Source organism: Peromyscus eremicus, chromosome 1 (assembly GCF_949786415.1).
Source record: "Peromyscus eremicus chromosome 1, PerEre_H2_v1, whole genome shotgun sequence".
In the NCBI taxonomy this organism is placed as follows: Eukaryota; Metazoa; Chordata; class Mammalia; order Rodentia; family Cricetidae; genus Peromyscus; species Peromyscus eremicus.
In genome coordinates this window covers 185,499,376-185,525,299 of record NC_081416.1, presented here as the reverse complement: position 1 = coordinate 185,525,299, position 25,924 = coordinate 185,499,376, and the positions used below count along the sequence as shown (strand labels likewise).

Here is a 25,924-nt window from a genome sequence, read left to right as displayed (position 1 = left end):
TATGTAAAATGAAATTAATTATAAAATAAAATTTTAAAAAATTCAGAAAATTCAAGTTAGCTAAAATAGTTCTTTAAAACAAATCATGAAGTCAGAAATACCAACAGAAATAAAGACAGCATCCTCAACAAATAGTGCTGATCGACCTGGATATTTGTATGTAGAAGAATGAATAGTGATTCATCTTTAACAACCTTCACAAAGTCTAAGAATAAATGAATTAAAACTTCAAAATAAAACCAGATACAATAAAGCTGATAGAGGAGAAAGTGGGGTATAGCCTTGAACTCACTAACACAGGAGATGAGTTTTGAAACAGAATAATGATATGGCAGGCACTAAGATCAACAATTCATAAATGTAACGTTAGGAAAATAAAAGCATCTCTGAGGTAAATAACATTGTTATTCAGACAAAACAGTAGCTTACAGAATGGAGAAAAGGTTTTATCAACTCCACATCTGACAGAAGCTAGTGTCCAAAGTATAGAAAGAAGCCTACAAAAATTCCCAGGTAACCAACAGTCCATGCCTACCAGAAATCAAGGTAGAATACCTGCAGTCCTTATTTTTCTCTTTTTTTGCCCCAGATCCAACCCTCAAATTCTGGTCATAAGCTTTGCAACAGATCTCCTGTGGCAGACTTCACAGCCTCACTGTTTTCATTTCCTGTGAATCCCACAGATCTTCCCTTTCTAACATTCCTTTTACAGCTCATTGCTGTATGAGAGCACCCAAATACAGCAGGCATGTGTTGCTTAACCAAAGTCCACACCTCCCCAAATATCAGCAAGGTTTCCCATAAATCTTTTTCCTCCCATACTTCCCCCATATCCAATTACCCCAACTCAGCCTAAGATCTGCAGCAGAACATCCCCAGGTGCCTGCTCACTGACCTTCTGCTCCTGCCAACTATGCAAGCCAGAGATCTTTCACTTATAATCTGTGTAACCCCACTTGTAGTTCTTCATCAGCCTCCAACCTCATGTGGTATCCCCAGATAACCCAAAGTCTGCTTCTCCCAGGGTGAGTAGGCTGAAAGCAGACTCATAACTCTCCTACTACAGCTGAGATCAAATCACCCAGGACTTGTTCCTGCAATAGAGCTGAAAACTTGCTTTGGTCTCTGTTTTTCTTTTGGACCTCACCCTCAACATATAACAAAGGCTTTCTCCTCCAACTTTCTTAATACCAAGTTATCCCACTATTCTGTGTTGCTGTGCATGTGTGTGTCTGTGGGTATGTCTTTGGAAGTTGGCATAAATTTGTCTGTGTCAATGTCTCTCTGTGTAGTTGTTTCTATTTGCATATCTCTCACTCTGTGTATTTCGGCGATTATGCATGTTTGTGTTGGCCTGTGGATGTATTTTGGGTGTTTAATTTTCTGAGTGTCTGTTTGAATGTGTATGTCTCTCTGTGTGTGCCAATATGTTTATCTGTTTGTCTGGGCATGTACCTGAGTATGTAGAAATGAGTATATGCTTGTATTATTTATGTATCTCTGTATGGATGCCAGTATGTCTGTATGTAGCAGTGTGTGTGTGTGTGTGTGTGTGTGTGTGTGTGTGTGTGTGTGTGTGTGTTTGTAACATCATGATCTCCTTCAGTAATTTTACTGTTCTTGCTAAATCTTCAAATACTATCTTGAATAAATAGAAAGAGAATAGACAGCTTTGTCTTCTTCCTGATTTTATTGGGATTACTTTGGTTTTCTTTCTTTCTATTTAATTTGCTGTTGGCTATGGAACTGATGTAAATTGCCTTTATTATGTTGAAGTATGTTCCCTGTATTCCTACTTCCCCCAAGACTTCTTTTTGAGAAAAAATGTGTTTTTTATTCTGTTATTTGCTTAATATGATTAAGACAAATATTCCAATTGCATTTAATTTCCTACCAAAAAAAATCCACAAAAATTATCTTCATTTTTTTACTACTGAAAAACTTCATGCTTGTATACTATATTTTTCTCATTCAATTCTCTGTTGTTGGACACCAAGTTTGATTTACTTATTTATTTATTCACACCCATTTTAATACTTAGATTTTAAAAGGAAAATAAAACATTCACCAAGACTTTTAACATAATGCGCTGTTGGATTTTCTCAAAGGCCTTTGAGAAGCATCTAATGAGATTATTACATGGTGTTTTTCTTTCAGTTTCTTTACATGATGGATTACATTGACAGATTTTTCGGATATTGAACCATATCTCAATCTCTGGGATAAAGCCTATTTAGTCATAATGGATGATCTTTTTCATGTTTTCTTGGATTCTACTTGAAAATATTTTATTGAATATTTTACATCTATGTTCATAAGGGGAATTTGTTTGTAATCTTATTTTATGTTTGGATTATTTGTGGTTTTTGAATCAGGTGACTGTGGCCTCATAAAATGAAGGTGGCAGTCTTTCTTCTGTTTTTATTTTGTGGAATAATTTGAAGAAAACTGGTGTTAGCTCTGACTGGAATTTCTGGTAAAACTTTGTGCTAAAACCATCTGGCTCTAAGTTTTATTTGGTTGGGAGAGTATTACAGATTGTTTCTATTTCCTTAGGAGTTATAGGTGTGTTGCAATTATTTATCTCTTTATTTAACTTGGTAAGAGGTAACTATTGAGAAAATGATCCATTTCTGTTTGATTTTCCAATTTTGTTAATTACAAGTTTTAAAAATATGACCTAATGATTATTCAGATTCACTCGATGTCTAATATTATGTCTCCTTTTTCTTTTCTGATTACGTTAATTTGACTATTCTATTTTTATTTAACTTGGATAAGGGTTTGTCTATCTTGTTGATTTTATCAAACAATTCTTTGTTTCATTGACTCTTTTTATTGTTCTCTTTTTTTCTGTCTTATTGATTATAGACTTCAGTTTGATTATACTAGAGTCTATTCTTATGGACATGCTTTCTTCATTTTGTTCTAGAGCATTCAGGTGTGTTGAAAATTCCTAATATCAGATCTCTCCAATTTATTTTGTAAAAAGCTAGGTGAATGTAGAAGTAATCATCTTATTAAATAAGAAAAACAGAGCCAATGCAGAGATGAAAGCTCAAGAGGTCAGAACTAAGAGCCTTACCCGTCACTTCTGCAGCTATCCTCTTCAGCCCAGAGACCTACTTCCTTTGTGTTTGTCTTTGTATAGACTTTCTGTTCTGCCTTCTCATTGGCTGTAAACCCAACCACATGACTGCCTCATCACTGCCTGTCAGTACAGACCTCCAGTTCTTCTATGGTTGGTATTGAGATTACAGGTATGTGTCTCCAATGCTGGCTGTATCCTTGAACACACAGAGATCTACCTAGCTCTACCTACCAAGTGCTGGGATTAAAGGCGTGCATCACCACCGCCCAGCCTTTGCTATAGCTCTAATAGGTCTGACCCCCAGGCAACTTTATTTATTAACATACAAATCACATTTTAGTGCAAATAAAATATCACCATAAATGAACCTTATTTTTCCACCACTTTCACTTTGTCCTATAAGTTTGGGTGTATGTTCTATTCATATTCATTTAATTCTATGAAGTCTTTAATTTCTTTATTATTGTCTTAATTTCCTAGTCATTCATTAGAGAGCAGTTCATTTTCCATGAGTTTGAAACTTCTCTGTTTTTTCTCTTATTGTTGATGTTTAGGTTTAATCTGTGGTAGTCTGGTAGGATTCAAGGGGTTGTTTCAATGTTCTTACATTGTTTGAGACTTGTTTTGTGACCAAGTATTTGGTCAATTTTGGAAAAAGTTCGATGAAGTTCTGAAAAGAAGAAATACTCTTTTGTGTTTGAGTGCAATGTTCTGTAGCTATCTGTTAGGTATTTTGTTTATAATGTCTGTTAGCAAGAGTGTTACTCTGCTTTGCTTTTGTCCTGATGACTAGTCCTCAGGAGAGAGTGGGATTTTGAAATCTCCTACTATCAATGTCTAAGAGTCAATGTGTGATTTAAGCTTTAGTCACATTTCTTTTTCTTTCTTTTTAAGTTATGTTTCTTTTAGTAATGTGAGTGACCTTGCATTTAGAGCATTGATGTTGAGAAGTGAAATGTTATCTCTATGGATTTCTCTTATATAAATATGTAGTATATATTCTCATCCTCTTTGATTAATTTGGGTTTGAAGTGTACTTTGTTAGATGTTAGAAATGCTTCCCTATCTTGTTTTTTAAATAATTTTGCTTAAAAAATTTTCTAGTCATATTAGTCTATCTGTTACATTCTACGATACTAGAAACTTAACCCAGGACAGAAAAAGGACTTGACTCTGTCTGTCTATTTTAAAGAGTGAGACACTAAAAGATACGCTATAGCACTACAGAGGTTATACCCGTGTGTGATTGATTCAAGAATAGGAGAGATGATGAGCATAGAAGTTATAGTTGAGAAGCACAATCAAGCACGTAACGTATCACTATCTTACAATGGAAGCATGAAGTTGGGGGGAGTCTATACATATCCCTGGGTTCTGTTGTTTTTTGGGTGAGTGTTTGTTTGTTTTTTAATAGGGTCCTATTGTGCTGGCCTTGTGTTTCAGCCTTCTGAGCCTTGGGATTAAGGGCAGTGCTGTCATACCTGAGGAACCGGTACATTTTAACAAATAATACTAAGCAATTGGGACGCAATTTGAAGAAATAAGAAATTCATTCATAATATCATAAAACAACTCTAAGTGATTAAGGAATCACCTGGAGAACCAAATAAATAATAAGTTTCTAAACTGTCTCTAGACAAAAAATGTGGGACAGAGGAGAAAATTTCATTATCAAAGTAAATCGTGTCCATTCTAGAATATTTAAAACATACAGGGAAAGAAGGTGTGATGGAAAAAATAATGGCATTTTTTGGAAGCAAGAATTTTTTATTAAAATATTTATACACCTAAAAAAATTTTCTAGTTATTAACTCTGAGGTATGACTATCTTTGTTTTTGAGGTATATTTATTATTTGCAGAATAGATACTCTTTTCACATCCATTCTGGCAGTCTGTTACTTTTTATATTGGATCTGATACTACTGACATATCAATGAAAATTATTGTAAATTTCTGTTTTGTTGTTGTATTTTGTTGGTGATGGTGATGTTTGTGAGTGTTTCCCTTGTTTTGATTTTTTTGGTAAGAGATTGTTTTGTTTCTTGTGTTTTCATGGATGAAGTTAACTTCTCTTGTTTGAATTTTCCCTCTATTACCTTCTGTGGTGCTGCATTTGTTGATAGAAATCATTTAAATTTGATTTATAATAGAGTATCCTGTTGTCTCCTTCTATAAGGACTGAAAGTTTTTCTGCATGTAGTGGTATGGGTTGACATCTGAGCTCTTTTAGCATCTTCAGGACAACTGACCACATCATTCTGGCTTTTATAGCCTCCATTGAAAATCAGATGATATTCAGATAGGTCTACATTTATATATTACTTCACCTTTTTCCTCATACCATTTAATATTCTTCCTTTCTTCTGTGTATTTAATGTTTTGATTATATTGAGAGGGCATCCTTTTTCTGTTACAATCTATTTGGTGTTTTGTAAACTTTTTTGTACCTTTGTAGGTTTTTCCTTTTCTAAATTAGGAAAACTTTCTTCTATGATTTTGGGAAAAATATATTGTGGGCATTTGTGATGGGATTCTTCTCATTCCTCTATTTCCGTTATTCTTATGTTTGACCTTGTCATAGTGTTTGAGAGTTCCTGGAAGTTTTGCGTCAAGGATTTTTAGATTTAACATTTCCTTTGATAATTGTATCTATTTTGTCTCTTGTATCTCAATGATTTAGATTCTCTATTCCATCTCTTGTATTCCTGTTTGCCACCTGGATTTTTCTTTTCCAAAAGTTCCTCAGTTTGTGTTTTCTTCACAGATTGTTTCCTTTTTCAGAACTCATACAGTCTTTTTCATTTCTTTCAATTGAATGTTTTTCCTTTCCTTTCGTTAAGGGATTTACTCATTTCCTACTCATTTTTGTTTGTCTTTTCCTCAATTTCTTTCAGTGATTTATTAATTCCCTCTTTAACATCCTCAACCATTTCTAACAATTTGGCTTTAAGGTCTTTTTATTATGCTTCAGCTGTGTTAGAATAGTCATGGTTTGCTGTAGTAAGATAGCTGGCATTGGGAGTGACATAATGCCTCTGCTGTTGTTGATAGTATACTTACACTTTTGTTTCTAGGCATCTGAGTTTGTGGTAATTATAGGTCTAGATGCTTATTTATAATTTCTTCTTATTTGTATATGTGTTTGGTTCCTTTGTTTCTGTTTTCTCTTTTGTCTTCTGGCCAGTGTGACCTGAGGTTCTTCAAGGCATCTCCACACAACTTGTGGGAAAAACGTCTGGTGGCCAGATTGGCTTCTGTTCTAGAGGGGGAACTCTCCCCAAGTTGGGCATGAACACTTTGAAGCAGAGATGATTGAGATTGTGGATATGATACGGGTGGGGGCACCAAAATGTGAGATAGTAAAGAGGATGGCCAACAACGTGGACTTTTTACAATCATGCATGTTCTCTGGTTGAGTAGGTAAACACCCACAGTGTTACTGGTCTGAAGCACTGTGGTCTGCAGTGTTGGGGATGGGCAATAGCATTTTGTGGACAAGGAAAGTGGGGGAGATTCAAGGATGGCCTACCTGGAATTCTGGGGGCCACTGTGGTCTCTGGTAGAGCTGGGAGAATCTGACATCAGTGGACCTGTGATATCGTTGAAAGGGGAAAAATGGAAAAGTGGGAATGGGGTAGGCTGTCATCAAGAGAATGAAAGAACTTGGGGGGTTCACCATGCAAATGGCCTACATAGATTTTTGTTGGCAGGTATGTTAAAGGGTAGAGACTTGATTGACAAGTGTAGGGTTGTGTTGACTCATTGACTTGTTCTGTCACTGGTGCTTTATCTGTGGTGAATAGTCATATGTTCATCTGCCCAGGAAATCTTCACACAATGTTCAAAACACATGTGGCAATAACAAGGCTTTGTAAACAGTCAATTAGAAAAAAAAATTAAGTACAAATTAATTAAAAGTAAAAGTACTCAGATGTGCCTTATAGTGCTTCCCAAGCTGCTTTATGGGCCTGTGTTGCAACCTCTGTTATAAACACACATCAAGTGTATTTTGCACCATGTGTTCCATCAAACCTTGCATGCTATTTGACAAAATGTGGGTCTTTACCTTCCTTCTGTCCCACCAAATCCAATCTCACAATTCCTTCCCCAGCTCAGCAGCACCCTACCTGCTGTGGACTCAGTTCTCTACCTTTGGCCCTTTTGCCAGTGGAACACAGAAATCTTCTAATTATAACTTCCCTACTGTCACTCATTGCATTAACACAGCCCCAAATTCCAGGAGACGTTTCCTGGATACTCACAGCCCACTCCAGCCAGGGAAACATAAAAGGTAACTGTAAATGTTCACCTTTCCTTCAGCTCCTCAAAAAATGCAATGCCATGTCATGTGCCCAGGTCTGTAGCTGTATAACCTCTTCTGCTAGCCACATCAACGTCTCCAGTGGTTCACAAAGATCTTCCCAACCAAACCTCCTTTTCTATACTCTATGGTTTATTCCGGTCATGCAACCTGAACAACTAAACCTAGGAAACACTCAGGACACTGTGGCCAGAGAAGCTTACTGGCTATCCATAGATATTTACTTCTCCTTCCATTCTTCCCATTCAAATTACCCATTACAAAACTCAGTTTTATAACAGACATTCTGAGCTGCACTTTCCTGACTCTATAATGCATTCCTATGGGACAAAGAAATACTGATTGGAAAACCTGATATCTTTGCTTCAAGGGATCTCTTCAGATCCCCCCAAAATGTCCCATCTTCATTAATCAGTTTCAGCTCCCAATATCTAAAAATATATTTTACATGGGAACTCACTGGACAATTCTATCAGGATGTCCAAATTTTTTCTACCAGGCAACTCACAGCCTCCAAAAACTACAATGACAAAATCACAATAACAGAAATCAACACTCACTGCTTATTCATATCTCTCAAAAGGAATGGTCTCAAATCCCTTAAAAAGATACTCAGAATAACAGAATGGATGTGAAAATATGACCCATCTGTTTGTAGAATCTAATAAAGAATCCTCAATATCCAGGATTGGCATTACCCTAGGGTAAAAGCTTGGACAAAGATATTCCTAGAAAATGGACCTAAAAAACAACTGTGTATTCACTTCAATATAAAACAAAACAGAATTTAAATCAGAACTATTCTGAAGAAATAGGAAATGGCATAACATACTCATCAGAGGAAATACCTACCAAGATGACATTTCTAACCTTAACATGTTTGGCCTCAAAACAAGGGTATCCAAGTTTGCAAAATAATTACTACTATAGTTTCACATACTGACCCTCACACACTTACGGTGGGAGACTTCTATACCCCACTTTTACGAGTGGCCAGGTCAGTCACACAAAAGATAAACAGGGAAATCCTGGAGCTAACAGAATTTGTAAACCAATTAGACATAACAGATATTACAGAGCATTCACAAAACCAAAAAATAGTGTACACTCTTTTTGGAACCTCAACGATCTTTCTCCAAAATTGATGATATGCTTAGAAAAAAATGAAGTCACAACACATACATGAATATTAAAAAAAACCTCACCATATTCTGTCAGATCATTATGGATTAAAGCTGGATAGAAAACAACAGCAACAACATAAAGCTTACAATATCATGGAAACTTAACAGTTCTCTAATGAATTAAAAATGGATCAAAATAGAAAAATGAAACTGAAGACATTCTAGAATTCAAGTTTATGTCACTAAGTACCTACATAAAAAGAATTATTTTCATATTAGTTATTTAACAGCACACTAGAAAGCTCTAGAACAAAAAGAAATAATGACACCACAGAGTAGTAGACAGAAGACATAATCAAACTGAGTGATGAAATCAATAAAACATAATCAAAGGAAATAATATAGAAAGAGTCAATGAAAGAAAGAAAAAATCAGTATGGACCATCCATATTCCAAATTATGTAAAATGTGAAGCATGTATATAAAAAATTAACAAAATCTGAAATATAAGGGGAGGAGACTTAACAACAGATAAAGAGAAAGTCCTGATAATCATAAGGACATACTTCAAAAACTTGCAATCCCCCAAATATAACATCCAAAATAAATGGATAATGTCCTCAATGCATTTGTTTCACTTACCAGACTTAAATCAAAGTCAGATAAGCAGTTTATATAGGACTTAAAGAAATAGTGAAATAGAAGCAGTCATTAAAATTCTCCTAACTAAAAAAATGCAGAGCCAAGTAATTTTAATAGAGAATTTTACCAGACATTCAAAAAGAGTTAATGCCAATATTCCTAAATTATACCAAAACAGAGAAGGAACATTGCTCAATTTACTTTATGAATCTATAATCACAGTGATACTCAAACCAAATTAAGACATAACAATGACAGAGAATTACATACTAATTTATCTTGTAAACATTGATACAAAAATATTCATTAAAATAAATCCAAACCAAATCCAAGAATACATCAAGATATTAACTATCATGTTCAGTAGGCTTCATCCCAGAGATGCCAGAATGTTTCAATATATGAAAATCAACAAATGTATTCCATAAATCTCAGAAAAATAAAAACAAAGCATCATTGCCTCAGCTACAAAAAGGACACTTGACAAGCTTTCAACATACTTTCATGATAAAAGTCCTGGAAAAATTGGGGTTACATGGGATATACATCTACATAATGATGGTACTTTACAGCAGGCCTATAGCCCATAACAATTTAAATAGAAAGAAACTCAAATTAATCCCACTAAAATCAGAAAGAGGACAAAGTTGCATACTTTTTCAATGTAGCATTTGATGTCTTACCTAGTATTACTGGTAAACTGAATGAGATTAGGGGATAGAAATTCTAAATGAAGAATTTAAAAACAAATATTTGCTGATGATATGAAATAATACATAAATGACCCTAAAAATTCCACTGGGAATCTCCTACATTTGCTAAATACTTTCAGCAAAGAAGAAGGAGATATAATCAACTCACAACAATCAGTAGTTTTTCTATATACAAATGTCAAATGGGCTAAGAAAGAAACCAGGGAAACACTAACTATTACAATAGCCAAAGGTATAAAATTTCCTAGGGTAACCCTAAGCAAGTGAAAGACTTCTATAATAAAAACTTCAAGTAATTGAAATAAGAAATTGAAGAAGGTATCAAAAGGTCAAAAGATCTCACATACTCATGAATCGTAAGGATTAATATAGTAAACACTGACAGTTTACAGAAATAATCTACAAATTTAACTTAATCCCCATCAAAATTTGGACACAATTATTTCCAGATCTAAAAAGGAAAATTCTAAGTATCATTGAAAATATAGAAATATTATGATAGCTAAAACAGTCTTGAAAAATACATAATGAAGTCATGCTGTGGAATGTTGTTCTCTATGCAGTGAATATGTGTTGCTCTGATTGGCTAATAAATAAAATGCTAATTGACCAGTAGCCAGGCAGGAAGTATAGGCAGGGTGAGGAAAAGAGGAGAATTCTGGGAAGAAGAAGGCTGAGTCTGGAGACGCCATCCTGTCTTCCAGGGAGAGCATGTAATGGCACAGAGGTAAAGCCATGGAAAGCATGGCAATATATAGATGAACAGAAATGGGCTAAGTTTAAGTGTAAAAACTAGTCAGTAGTAAGCCTGAGCTAATGGCCAAACAGTTTTAGTTAATACAAATTTCTGAGTGACTATTTTATCAGTGGGCCACAGGACTACAGGAAACCTAACAAGACTGGAGAAATCGTCCAACTGCATTTGACATACCAACATAGGACCCTCAATTTCCATAAGGCCTAAAAGAGTTTAAAAAGAACTTCTAATCACACAATACTTGAGGGTTGAAACAGTATGGCAGATTCCCATTGTGGTACACAGAAGCATCTCCAATCCAAGCAGTATGCTGCATGGGGATTTAGCTTTTGCTAGTACAGAAAAAAGAAGAGATTTCTGGGATATATGCTGCTGGATGGAGACATGGACCCACTGCCTCACAGAGTCAGCAGAAAACATGGCATCCAGGGCATATTTGGAAGCTGAGGTGGGTGGAGTCAGTAACCAAGGCTGATGCTTTCTGTACTAGCCATGCAGTTTAAAAATTTAAAATCCCTCCTGGTTAGAGAAAGATTATAGATTCACAATAAGACAGATTCAGATGAACTAGAACTCTAAACTGTTAAAAATGTGTGTAAAAATGTACACAGGCTTGGAAGAGAAAAGAAAATGAATATAGACAGTTAAACAAAGAAATAGTTTTAAAAATTAAAGTCTTTAAAGAGATAGTAAAGCTAGTATAAAAATAAAGCATGTAAAGATGGATATTAATTACACAGAGAATGTGGAGTGTATTGTCTTTGGGATTTTTAACTGCAGAAAGACATTTGATTATAAATGCTTCTCAGTTAAATCAATATGTATATTCCAAAGGTGCCTTTATTTCAAAATTTGTGTTTAAGGATATGTTGCTTTGGAAAAGAAGTTCTGTTTTAGTTTTCACAGAAGATGAGTACCTATGGATTGCTTTCAGCCTAATATAGTTTGATCAAGGAAGACCCCCTGAAAGGTCTCCAGATGTTCCAACATTCAGATCAGCTTCAAGACAACTGGCTCAGAAAATAAAATGTCACAGACTATTCCAGTCAGTACTTGACTGTAATTTTTAATTTTCTTAGAATCACCATAAGAATACAGTGCCCTCAAACAGCAGGAAGTAGCCTCGATCACTATGCCCACATTCACCCAAAATGGATCATGGATATTTGTCTTTGCTAGAGATTGGTTACATATTGTTATTGGTCATAGTCAATATCTTTCTAAAAGTAAAAAGAGGGATTTGATATAGATGTGATAGGATGAAAGGGTAGATTATTAAACTTACTTTTAGAGAGCAACTTGTTTTAAATTGCTATAGATTTTAGTTTATTGATACAAATTTAAAGTTAATTTTGTTATACTGTACATATATTTTTATTTTTGTTTAAGGTATTAGGTTTGCACAGCTCATTTAAAATTGTAATGGATAATTAAAAAATACAGATTAATAATTAGTGTTTTATGATAGCCAAATTTATAGTCATGTTAAGTTTTCTAGGTATACATGGATATAATTCAATTATGTGGGTAATCTCCAAACATTTCAAAGGCCTACAGAATATGGCATTTAAAAGTTTTAAAAACTTCGACTTTCTGGACAATGAGACAAGTCTGCTCCTGACAATATTGATTTATTTCAAAGAAGAAGATGGGCATTGAAGACATTCCATACGAAGTTTATCTTCTTCTTGGCAAAAATAGCCATTTGGGCAAGAAATTGCTCTTACCTGGACTGCTTGAGGAAATGAATAACTGGACATGCAAGATCCATGGAAAGGTGACCATTAAACTTTGCAAGGCAAGATGGTCCTTCAGGTTCCTGCTTCACAGAAGAAACTGCCAGAAATTCTACAGGACACAGAGAGAAGTGATTGAGAGACTCTAGGCTATGGGTCAAAGAAGGATGCCCTAAAGTTGCAAAGGAACTTTGGATGACTGTCCAGGCATCTGGCTGTCTCTGTCATTCTAGATTTTTGGAAGTTGCTTACAATGCTTTTCCTGTTTACTTAGGTAATATTATATCCTTCTGAGTTCTTTGATGTAGTTGAAGACTTGATAGTTATAATTATAATTTTCCTTGTTTATGATAAAAGATAAGTTAGATATGAAACCTTAGACTCACAAATATAGAATAAATAGAATATTTTCTTTAATTTTGCAAATACAAATAAACTAGATATTATAACTGTAATTCATGCTCAATAATTGTTTTGTTATATGTGATTTTACTATATTAAAGTTAAAACCTTCATTTTTGATTAGACAGTAAAGGGGAAGTGCTGTGGAATGTTGTTCTCTATGCTGTGAATTATGTGTTGCTCTGATTGGTTGATAAATAAAATGCCGATTGACCAATAACCTGGCAGGAAATATAGGTGGGGTGAGGAAAAGATGAGAATTCTGGGAAGAGAAAGGCTGAGTCATAAGACAAGCCCACAGTCCAGGGAGCAGCATGTAATGGCACATGGGTAAAGCCATGGAAAATGTAGCTACATATAGATGAACAGAAATGGGCTGAGTTTAAGTGTTAAACCTAGTCAGTGGAGGGCTGAGATAATAGCTGAGGAGTTTTAATTAATATACACCACTGTGTGTTTACTTGGGTTTGATCAGCTGCAGACCAGGAAGGACACAGGAAAACTTCAGCTACAGAGTCAGAATACAAACAGGAATAAAATTTAGCATCTTCAACAAATAGTGCTGATCAAGCTGAATGTCTATATGTAGAAGAAGGCAGATAGATCCATCTTTAATAAGCTTTACAAAGTCTAGTACAAATGGATGAAAACCTCTAAATAAATCCAGCTACACTAAACCTTATAGAGGAAGAAGTGGGGTATAGCCTTGAAATCACTGGCACAAGAGATGACTTTTTGCACAGAATGATTATATGGAGGGCACTAAGATCAACAATTCATGAATTGGACCTTAGGAATCTTAAAAGCTTCTCTGAGGTAAATAGCACTGTTATTCTGACAAAAAAAGTAGATTACAAAAAAGAAAATGTTTTATCAACTCCACAACTGACAGAAGCTAATATCCAAAGTATAGAAAGAAGGTTAGAAAAATTCTCCATTAACCAATAGGCCATGGCTGTCAGAAATCAATGTAGACTACCTACAGACTTCTCTTCTTTCTTCCAGATCCAACCCAATTCTGGTCATAAACTTTGCAACAGATCTCCTGTGGCAGCCTTCACAACCCGACTCTTCCCATTTACTTTGAATCCCACAGATAGTCCCCTTCTAACATTGTTTTCACCACACACTGCTGTATCACAGCACCCAAATACAGCAGGGTCCACACCTTCAGGAATACCAGCAAGGCTTCCCATAAACCTTTTTTTCTCACAGTTTCCTTATATCCAATTGCCCAGACTCAGCCCAAGCAACAGAACACCTGTGGGGGCCTGCTCCCTGGTCTGCTGCCCTTATTAACTAGGGACCCCAAAGATCTTTCACTTATAAGCTCCAAACCCTAACTTGTTACATTTTATCAGTCCCCAACATTATGTGGCATCCCCAGATAACCAAGGGCTGCTTCTCCTAGGGCAACAAGTGGGTTGAAAGCAGACCCACAACTCTCATACTGCTCCTGACTTCCAATCACCCAGGTCTGGTTCTTGCAACATTGTTGAAAACTTGTTTTTGTCTCTAGTTTCCTCTTGGGCCCTCTACCCAAGAGATCACAAAGACTTTTCTCGTCCAAATTTCTTTCCCCCAAATTATCCCAGTATTCTGGCCTCCAACACAAGCAGTCATTCCATGTGAACATAACAGACTGAGCATGTCAGAAAAACAACTAGCACACTGACATCTTTCTTCCCAAAAATCTAGAGTGGAAAGAGAAACTAAGGAACAAAACACTCACCTAAAAAGATAAAAATCTAGAAATTGGCACCCATATCTATAAACTTTCTAGACCAAGACGCCCAGAAGCAAGCATAAAAACAAGCTATAAAGGCAAGCGAGATAAATCTCCAACTAGAGCCCAGTTATGCTATCACAATAGGTTCTAAATATTTCAAGATAGATGAAGCCCATGAAAAGTACCTTAAAACAAACTATATAAAGTTGATACAGATCTATGAAGAGGAAATGAATAAACATGACAAAGAAACCCAGGAAAACACAAAGAGAAATTGGAGGAAGTGAAGAAACCCCATAAACAAATCAAGAATATACAAATACAGTGGTGAAGGAAAATAATATAACTGTTAACAACATGAAAATGAAAAGAGCAATAATAAAGAAAGCACACATTGAGGAAATTGTGGAAATAAAAAACTTAGGAATTTGAATAGGAACTACTGATGCAAGATTCTACAAAAAAAAGAAGAGATGAAAAATAAAATCTTAGGCATTGAAGACATGGTAGAAGAAATGGAAACATTGGTCAAAGAAAATATTATATCTGAAAAAAACTGCCAAATAAAACATTGAGTAAATTTGGGACACTATAAAAAAAACAATTAAATGCAAAAAAGCAGAGTAAAGGCCCAGAAAAATATTTCCAACAAAATCAGAAGAAAATTTTAACCTACAATAAGAGATGCCTCTCAAGTACAAGAGGCATACAGAAAACCAATAGAAAACCAACATTAGAACCAGAAGAGAAACTTCCCTAAGCACATAATAATAAAAAAAACAAACATACAAAACAAAGAAAGCATATTAAAAGCAAAAGGGGAAAATACCAAATAATGCTGGGCGGTGGTGGCGCACGCCATTAATCCCAGCACTCGGGAGGCAGAGCCAGGAGGATCTCTGTGAGTTTGAGGCAAGCCTGGTCTACCAAGTGAGTTCCAGGAAAGGCGCAAAGCTACACAGGGAAACCCTGTCTCGAAAAAACCAAAAAAAAAAACAAAAACAAATAACATATACAGACAGTACTGACTTGCAAAGGGAGACTCTAAAAGTCAGAAAGGCCAAGACTGATGTGCTGTAGACTCTAAAAGACCAGAGAGGGCAGTCAGGCTACTATATCCAGCAAAGGATTCAATTGCTATAGATGGAGAACATAAGATATTCCATGATAATTCAAAATATAAATAATATGTTTCTACAAATACAGGCATAAAGAAGTTTCTAGAATAAAACCGCCAACCAAAGGATTTAATTACGTTCATGAAAACACAAGGTATAAATAATCTCAGACCAGAAATAAAATAAGAAACACATACACACACACACACACACACACACACACACACACACACAGCACCAACAAAATATCAGGATTCAACAACCATTGGTCATTGATATCTCTCACTATCAATGGTCTCAATTCACTAATAAAAAGACACACCCTGACAGAATGAATGGAAAAACAGAATTCACCCTTTTACTGCATACAAGAAACACACCACAACATCAAGGATAGTCATTACCTCTGGATAAATTGTTGGATTAAGTTATTTCAAGTAAATGCACCTAAGAAGCAAGGTTGTGTAGACATTTTAATATTTGACAAAAAAAGACTTCAAACCAAAACTAGTCAAAAGTGTTAGGAAGGCCACTGCATACTCATCAAAGGAAAAATCCACAGAAATGATATTTCAATTTTTTACATCTATGCCCCCAAGACAAGGTCTCCAAAGTTCATCAGAGGAACACCAATACTGCTTAAATCATGTATTGAACACACACATTGATAGTGGGAGAATTGATTACACATTCTCACCAATAGATAGGTCATCCAGACAAAAACTTAAAGGAGAAATACCTGCATTAACTAATGTTGTAAATGAAATGGGCCTAAGAGATATTTGTAGAACATTGCACCAAATCACAAAAGAATATATCTTCTATGTGCATCATGGTACTTTCTCCAAAATTAACTACATTCTCAGAAACAAAGCAAGTCTCAACAGATAGAGGAAAATTGAAATAACTTTCTGCATTATATCAGACCATCATGAATTAAGGTAAGATATAAAAAACAGCAACAGAATTCTCACAAATTCATGGAAACTGAATAACTCTCTAGTGAATGAAAAGTACATTGGGACAAATAAAACATATGACATCCTAGACTTCAGTGAAAATGAATATACTGCATACCCATAATTGTGAGACTCAAGAAGAATGTGGTACTAAGAGGAAAGTTCATAGCACTAATTGTCTACATAAAAATACTGGAAAGATCTCACACTAACAACTTTACAACATGCCTAAAGTCTCTTGCAAAAAAGGAAGTAATGTTACCCCAGAGGAGAAGAGAAAAAATATATAATCATATTTATGTTTGAAATCAATAAAATAGCATCAAAGTGAAAAAAATAAAAAAAAATAAATGTATTGAAGAGCTGATTTTTGGGAAAAGTTAGCAGGATAAACAAATCCTTGTCTAGTCTAAATAAAGAAAGAGAGAGAATTATCAGATTAAAAAATAAATGACAGCCGGGCGTTGGTGGCACACGCCTTTAATCCCAGCACTCGGGAGGCAGAGCCAGGTGGATCTCTGTGAGTTCAAGGCCAGCCTGGGCTACTAAGTGAGTTCCAGGAAAAGGCGCAAAGCTGTACAGAGAAACCCTGTCTCGAAAAACCAATAAATAAATAAATAAATAAATAAATAAATAAATAAATAAATAAATAAATAAATAAATAAATAAATGACAAATGACAGGGGTGCAAACAATAGACACCAAGGAAATCTAGAGAATCGTAGGAACATACTTTTACAACATATACTCCACCAAACTGGAAAATCTAAAATAAATGGATAATTTTCTCGGTAGATCTCCCTTTCAAACTTAACTCAATATCAGATATACAATTTAAATGGACCTATAAATCCTAGTGAAATGGAAGCAGTCATTATATGTCTCCCAAGGGGAGGAGGAAGCCCACAGTCATAGGGTTTTAGTGCAAAATTGAACTAGATGTTCAAAGATGAGTTAACATAAATTCTTTTAAAATTATTCTACAAGACAGAAACAAAATCAATATTACCTAATTCATATTATGAGATAGAGTTAACCTGATCACCAAACCACAGGTGAGCCTAATAAAGAGAGAATGGCAGAACAATTTTCCTGATGAACATCAATGCAGAAATACTCAATAAAATACTTGTAAACCTAGTTCCATATCTCATCAAAGTGATCATCCCAGAGATGCAGGGATGGTTCAATTGGTGGAAACCTACTAAGGTATCAACCATATAAACAAAATGAAAAAAGGAAAGAACACATGATCATCTCATTAGATGACAAAATCCAACACCATTTCATCATAAAAGTCCTGAACAGAATAGGGATGTAAGGGATCTGCCTCAACATGATGAATGTGATTTTCAACAAGTATATGGCCAACGCTAAAATTAGTAATGCTGATTTCTTTAAAACCCGTATTTTTTACTTTCCTTTTTAAAATTATATAAGACAACATGAGTGTGAAAGTACATTTGAATGTTTTAGCTATAATAATGGAAAACCACAGTTAAGATATCCCACTTTACAGTGAGAATGAATAGTTGAAAAAAGACCAAGCCGGGCAGTGGTGGTGCACACCTTTAATCCCAGCACTCGGGAGGCAGAGTCAGGTGGATCTCTGTGAGTTTGAGGCCAGCCTTGTCTACAGGGTGAGTTCCAGGAAAGGTGCAAAGCTACACAGAGAAACGTTGTCTCAGAAAACCAAAAAAAAAAAAAAAGCCCAAATAAATTAATGAGCATGTTTTTTTGTTTTTAGTATGAGCAAAAACTAAGGTCCTCATTGTGGTAAGTACATACATCTAATTTAGTCAGTAAATGCAGCAATATCTTAAGGTCCATCTACACCCTCTATGGAACATTCTGAAAGTAGATAAATCTGCATAGCACATAGACACTTGTCTGCCCATGTTTATTTCAGCATTATTCAGAATACAGAAGATATGGAATCAACCTTTGATGCTCCTTAACAGAAGAGGAAATAAAGAAAATACCTCCTATAAAATTTTGTTTTTATTTCATATAAACAAGGATTCATTATTGCTATTTCCAATTCATTCATAGAATTTGAAATGTTTCATTTCATTAATTAGCACAATTAAATATATACACAGTGATTTCTTTTTTTGCCTTTTTGAGAGAGGGTTTCTTTGTGTAACAGTCCTATCTGTCCTGAAACTCATGCTATAGAACAGGCTAGCCTTGATCTCACAGAGATCCACTTGCCTCTGCCTCCAGAGTGCTGGGTTTAAAGGAGTGTGCTACTACCATCTGACCAAGTGATTTTAAACTATACCATATACATTGATTTTAGAGAACTTTAAATAAATAGCTTATATGAAATTCATAAATGATTAAACCAGTGATGAAAATTAACAAATATGATTACTGGGTACAGAATGCTTTTAGGCATACACAAATTCAGAAGAAAGCCTCAAAAGATTTATATATACATAGTGGAGTTGTCCCCAATTTGAAATAAGTAGATTATGTCATTAGCAGGAATTGAGGATGGAGAAGGATGTTGTGTTAACTAAAGAGACAGACTCTGGAGATTCAGATTTTTCACAGATTATAGATGTGTCAGTGTGCATCTCTTTGGGTGTGCATATATACACACATGACTGCATAAAGAAAGTAGGAGAGGTATTATTTGAGAACAAAAGGCCTGAAGAAATTGGTACTGGTATACTACATGAAGTAAGTATGAAGAAAATATCACACATCTCATAAATTAAACAAGCACTCATAATCATAAAGTGAAAAAAAGTGTTCTAACTAAGAAATGAAATCAGTATTTACATGAGCAATAGATGTGGGTGACGGAGGGGCAAATACCAACAAATGACATGCTACACATGTGTTAATGGCCACAATAAAAGCATTTATGATGTATATTAATTAAAAATCATTATTACACCAAAAACAAAATTGGATACAATCCTGAATCTGGACCACTGGAATTTTAATTTGCACCCTTTAAGAAAGGTGAATTTGCTCTCTCTTCATATGAAAGAATCTACCCTTCACATTCCCCCATATCCACATCTTAGGATGATAGCTCATCCCAGGACCAGAGGTCATGTACATTTTAAATATTTCTATTTGAATGTATAATAAGATGTAGAAGAGGACAGTAGTCCCATTTGCCTCATCTCAAGTACTAAATAAGACCTATCACCACACACAGCAAAGACTTTACCCATATTTTCCTACTTTTCCTGCAGTCCATGTCCACTGAAAGAGGCTCATCATTCCATGCTCATCAGAATACTCTCACACGGGCAGTACATGTTCTAGAATGCAGACTAAGTAGATGACTAGGAAAATGGTGTAAGGAGGTCACATCCCAGTTTCTATTTGCTCATCAGATACTCAAAATAGTCTTCTTTGCAGCCACTACTGGATTGTAAAATGAGCAAAAACAAATTAGGAAATCAAAGATAAAGAAGATGAAACTGATTTTTTGAAATGTATTGATTTGTGAGAACTGAGGATCATGGAGGAATATCATGTTTTAGAAATCAAATATTCAGCTTGTCTTTTCATTAATAATGTTTGATTGCGAGGAGGAGAAATGCTATGTCTTACATAATATATGAAATGAGGAAGAGTGGTCTGGTGTTTTCTCTGGATCTTGTTAAATATTTAAAAATCAACATTTAATGTAAAAATGAACTGTGATTCTTTGATGAACTGGATAGTTTTGGAACAGCAGAATTCAGGAAATTTCTGAATGTGGCCTGATTACTGGTTCTCAAGAGAGTAGAAACACAGGATTTAGTAAATATTCTGTACCTGTCATTTTTGTAGCATAGGCCCCACTGTACATGTTCTGTGGAACTCAATTGCTACAAATAAGAATTTGCTTTACCCTGACAAGAACTTTGTGATACAATGCCCAGTGTGTAACCACGGATTCTGACTTTTTGAGTAGTCCTCCTGAACTAATAATGCATGTCTCACTGTGGATCATCTATTAAATTCCATGACAACCCATTTAAGGCATTAACATTAATGGGTTGTTGAGGCAGTCATGGTCCAAATTTTCCCAAGATGGCATCCTGCCAGGGGCATTAGTTATCACAAAGATGAGTGATGTCATGACACTGCGTGAACTCTCCTCATATATATTTATCAACCAAATTTAATCACGTGGACTGACGATATCAGATGAAGAGAAGAGAGTGTCAGAGATTGCTCAAGCAGTGAGGAAACACCAGCAAAACCAAAAAGCATCATAAATGCACAGGTGTCTCCTCATCGTCCACAGAAAGAAAAGCAGATGGGCATACATGACTGCACATTTGATGTGCTTATCTGCATGGCATGTCAGAATTGGTACTGCTCAGGCATACAGCTGGACATATATGTTCATTTTTACTTTCCTCTTCTTGCTCGTGAGCATTCCACTTCTTGTGTCCAGTTTCATTCATCGCAGATGCTCCTGGAGAAGAAAGCAGAAAGAAGAGAAGGATGGAGACGTGGTGCAGGTTGTGTCTTCTCCCTGGCAGCAGTGCCTTGGCCAGTGGAAAAAGAGTATTTCAACAATGTTTTGAATATTCTTTTGTATGTACTCTGAAACGTTACCATGAATATTTTATGAGGGCTAGAAGAAGTGGATCAGAGCAAAGCTTTGAATCTTCTCCCCTATTTTCCCAACCTGCCCATCAATAAACAACCCAAAAATATTTTAGAGACTCAATGCTATTTTGTAATTTTATTTTGTCCAGAGTGTTTCTTGTTTTTCTCTCAGTTACAGCTCCAACTTACATGGCTGGAAGCTGAGTTAAGAAAAAATGCTCTACCTTGTTCTATCACATATAGCCCTCCTCTTCACAGTTTCCATAGCACAGGAGCAAGTGATGACTTATCAAATGGATCACCATTTTATATCAATTAGTATCATCCTAAGTGGATACAAGTAAACAGCCATAGAGTAGAGTCAGCTGATGGTCCTTCCATCAGTGTGTAGGGCCTAATACATATGCTAGGACAACTAATATTTGTGGCACATTTAGCTGCAGAGAATTTTCACACAGATATACAGTTCCTATTTCTGATGCTCTGAATGTGGTTACACTATGTCTTCTGAAGCCTCATTGAGAACAGAAGTAGGAGACATGTTCATTGTGAACATCATGTTTTCCTATTCCTCCGTGCTTCACTTACATACATGAACAACCCCTGGCCTTTAATTTCAAAGTCCAGTTCTTCACTCTCTCTTTAGTAAAGGAGGAATGTGTGAACTGTATATGATATGTTTGCATTCTTTGAAAAGTGAGTCTGTCACTTCTCTTGTCACTTGCCTGAGTGACAGCTGTGGCATGAGGTACTTGGCAACACTCAAGAACAGGGTTAGAGAAGGTACCTACTTGCACATCTTTGCCATTATTTAAGAAGCATGGGTCTTTTCTCTTTGTATCTAAGTTTTTTATTCTCTGACACTTACATTCCAATTACCTCTTATGTTTGCTTTTGATAATTTTGCTAAATATATCTGCGTATTTTGCCAAACTTGGCGTAATACACATTTCATTTTGTAGATTGTTGATGGCTGTTATCAAACAGAGCACTTCAGTTCACTGGGCCACTCTGACGGCTCAGGTACTTGGTGTTTCTGAATGTTTAGTGTGTAGGAGTTAGTGTTTGAGCTTCACAAGTTCTAGTCTCAAATTCCTGTTGTGTGATACTGAAATTTTCAATTTTTTTGTGTTACAATAAAGAATATATTAAAATTATTTTTATTTTTAAAATGTACAGGTAAATTTCTATTTTTATACATAAAAAACACGGTGGTACAGCTTTGAAGTGGAAATGAGATTGTATTTAACTCTGAGTGAATCATTCAGAATGAAGGAGTATGTTTGATATTTATTGGTCAGTTGATATGAAATGACTATAAAGAAACATAAGTTATTATTCTTCCCACATAACAGAAACACAAATTGGTATTGTTCACTCACAACTGACTTGTAACTCATTTTGTATTACAAAAATACCCTCATAAACATTTTTCATACATTTTACACTTTATAGTCTTCTATTTTACAAAGATTTAATATTGGCATATACAAATTTCAGTAGGATGCTGATTCTGTGTTAGTGTAAGTGGAAAGACAGTCATGAGATGTTTTCTAGAAAAAACATTATGTTGATCAAATATAACAAGTGTGAATATATGGCATGCCTAGGTAAACATAAAATAGGTGAACAATACTGGGGAGGTAGTAAATGCCCTTAATCTCTGCACTCAGGACCTAGAGAAGGTTTATCCCTGTACATTTGAGGCCAGTCTGCTCTAGAACAAAGTATCATTCAAAAGCATATAATCCATTCCTCACTATGGCCTATGTAAGCATTAGTCCTGTCCATACATACAGGTGAATAGTGACATATGTCTTTACCAAATACATCTCTGGTAGTTAGATTAAATTAAAAATAAATCTCTAAAGGAAAGATTTTACATCTGCACTAAATAAACCAGAAAAACAAAAGAACAAGGCAAAGTGGATATGAGGGTATATGTTAACTAGATTGCCCACTGATTATAAAAAATTATAAGCACAAGAGCCACATGCTGTGCAAACTATTATGTGTTCAAAAGACATTATTTGACTGCCTTAGCCAATTTAGTGACTATCATAAGAAAATATCATAGTCTCATGGATTCACACATTACATGTGTTTTTCATATTGCTTGATAATTCCAAAATGAAGACACGATCAGGATTGCTGTTTGATTAAGTCTGTGTCTTTGTCTTTATCTGCTATGTAAGCACTCCCAAAGCAGAAATGGACACTACTCTTGTGGAAGATGCCAATGGCTCATGCTATTTATGGGAGATACACCCTCATGAATTTAAAAGCTTTTGTAAGCTTCCAGCTTCTTATGTCATTCCATCCTCTGTAGCTAGAGTTTTCCTGCCTGGCCCACAGTCAGGACAAATCTTTGTCACCTGCCAGTCCCATAGCTGTCAGACCCAACCAAGTAAACACAGAGACTTATATTGCTTACAAACTGTATGGCCGTGGCAGGCTTTTTGCTAACTGTTCTTACAGCTTAAATTAATCCATTTCTATAAATCTATAGCTTGCCACATGGCTCGTGGCTTACCAGCATCTTCACATGTTCTTTGTCATCGTGGCGGCTGGCAGTGTCTCCTTCTGCCTTCCTGTTCTTTCTTTTCTCCTCTCTGTTAGTCCCACCTATACTTCCTGCCTAGCCACTGGCCAATCAGTGTTTAATTTATTGACCAATCAGAGCAACACATTTGCCATACAGAACATCCCACAGCAATCCTCAAAGCACAAGACAGTTGTTTCAGTATTATTAAGGGGTGGTTGGGAATACCATCCAGTTCGGGTTGGTCCTTCTATTGACTACAAAAGATTATCTGTAAATCTCTGTCTGTAATAAACACCATACCCTTTTACAGAACACCAACTGAAAACAAACACTTTCCATTGGCCTTGGCTTTTTCCCTGGATGAAGTCAATAGGAACCCTGATCTTTTGCCAAATATGTCATTCGTATTTGAATTCTCTGAAAGTGGTTGTAAGACTCTGTCAGAATTATACAGTCTCATGCCTTTATTTGAAGAAAAGGAAGATCTTCCCCCTAATTATAATTGTAATGAAGAGACTACGTGTATAGTGATGCTGACAGGACCAATCTGGGAAACATCTGCGATGGTTGGGACAAGCCTGGACCCCTACAGATCTCAAGAGGTGAGACATTTGTGGTGTGGGTTTGCAAGAAATCGTGACTCTGTTGGTACCACTCCCAGATGCTAAGAAGAGTGTGAGGAGGATACTAGCCTCACACTTATGTCAGACAATGTGGCTCAAGGGATTTTCAGAGACTTGATGGGGCTTCATTTTCTTTTTTGAAATTGAGATGAGGAAAGAAATAACAGGTAAGAGGATTTTATGGAACTCTTTGTGGAAAGTTGTTTACAAGTTCTTAGGAGTACATGCTACCTCATGCTTCCCACTGTGTCCCAGGTCCTCCAGCTTACCTATGGACCTTTCCATACCATCCTGAGTGATCATGAAAAATTTCGCTATCTGTATCAGATGGCCCCCAAGGACACAGCCCTACCCCTGGCCATGGTTTCTTTGATGCTTCACTTCAATTGGAACTGGATAGGACTGGCCATCTTAGACAATGATCAGGGTACCCAATTTCTATCACATTTGAGAAGAGAGATGGAAAAAAATATAGTCTGCTTTGCCTTTGTGAGCATGATCCCAGTCAAGATGGATTTATACATGTCAAGAGCTGAAGTATATTATAACCAAGTCATGACATCATCCACAAATGTTGTTATCATTTATGGTGACACAGACAGTACTCTAGCTGTGTGCTTTAGAATGTGGGAATCTCTAGGTATACAGAGAATATGGGTGACCACATCACAGTGGGATGTCACTACAAGTAAGAAAGACTTCACCTTTGACTCATCCCATGGGACACTAGCTTTTGCACACCACCATTCTGAGATTTCTGGTTTTAAAACTTTTGTCCAGACACTGAACCCTCTGAAATGCTCAGATGAATACCTCACAAGGCTGGGATGGATGAACTTTAACTGTGAGGTCTCAGCTTCTAAGTGTGAGACACTGAAGAATTGTTCATCCAATGCCTCATTGCAATGGCTAATGGGACAGACTTTTGACATGGCTTTTAGTGATGACAGTTATGACATATATAATGCTGTATATACTGTGGCCCATGCTGTTCATGAGATGCTTCTTCAACAAGTGGATGATGGGAAAGGACACTATGGTAACTGCTTGAAGGTAGTGTGTCTTCTATTGGATTAAATGCTGTGTCATCAATACCATCGCCTTACAGTCTGTCAGATGCCCTGATTTACTTTATAAATATTTAATAAAATAGAAATACTTCTGAAATATTTTCCTGGTAAGGATGTAATCCATAAGTTGATATAAATCTTAATGCAAAACAATGGAGTGGAAAACACAGTTTATCAAGGAATATCAGTGATTATCTTACAGAGCATCTGAATATCATCACCCCTGCTCTATCACTGGAAACATAACAGTCCTTCCTCATTAATCCTCTCCATGAGAAGAAGAGCCCTACTTCATCAATTGTGAAATATGTGGTAATCAGTGTATCAGATGGTTTTTACAAGTGTTCTCAATAGATTCTGCCCCACTGTAGGCTCTGGGGAACGTCTTTGGCACTTTGAGAGTAATTTCACAGGAAACAGTGCTATAATTCATTTCAGAACATACATTTGTATACATGTGTGTGAATGGATTGTTCTCATTGTGGATGGGAGTATGTTTCTGTATCTATGTGTATATCTGT

The 25,924-nt window shown here is 35.8% G+C and overlaps 1 protein-coding gene across 1 annotated transcript in view; it reads left to right on the top strand.

Moving 5' to 3' along the window:
• LOC131902657 (vomeronasal type-2 receptor 116-like) overlaps positions 1 to 25,924 on the top strand; it is a 57,616-nt gene that overhangs the window by 13,955 nt on the left and 17,737 nt on the right. Inside the window, exons 2-3 of the mRNA XM_059253671.1 lie at positions 24,021 to 24,312; positions 24,589 to 25,386. Coding sequence (XP_059109654.1) covers positions 24,021 to 24,312; positions 24,589 to 25,386 — 1,090 coding nt within the window. The remainder of the gene's footprint in view (positions 1 to 24,020; positions 24,313 to 24,588; positions 25,387 to 25,924) is intronic.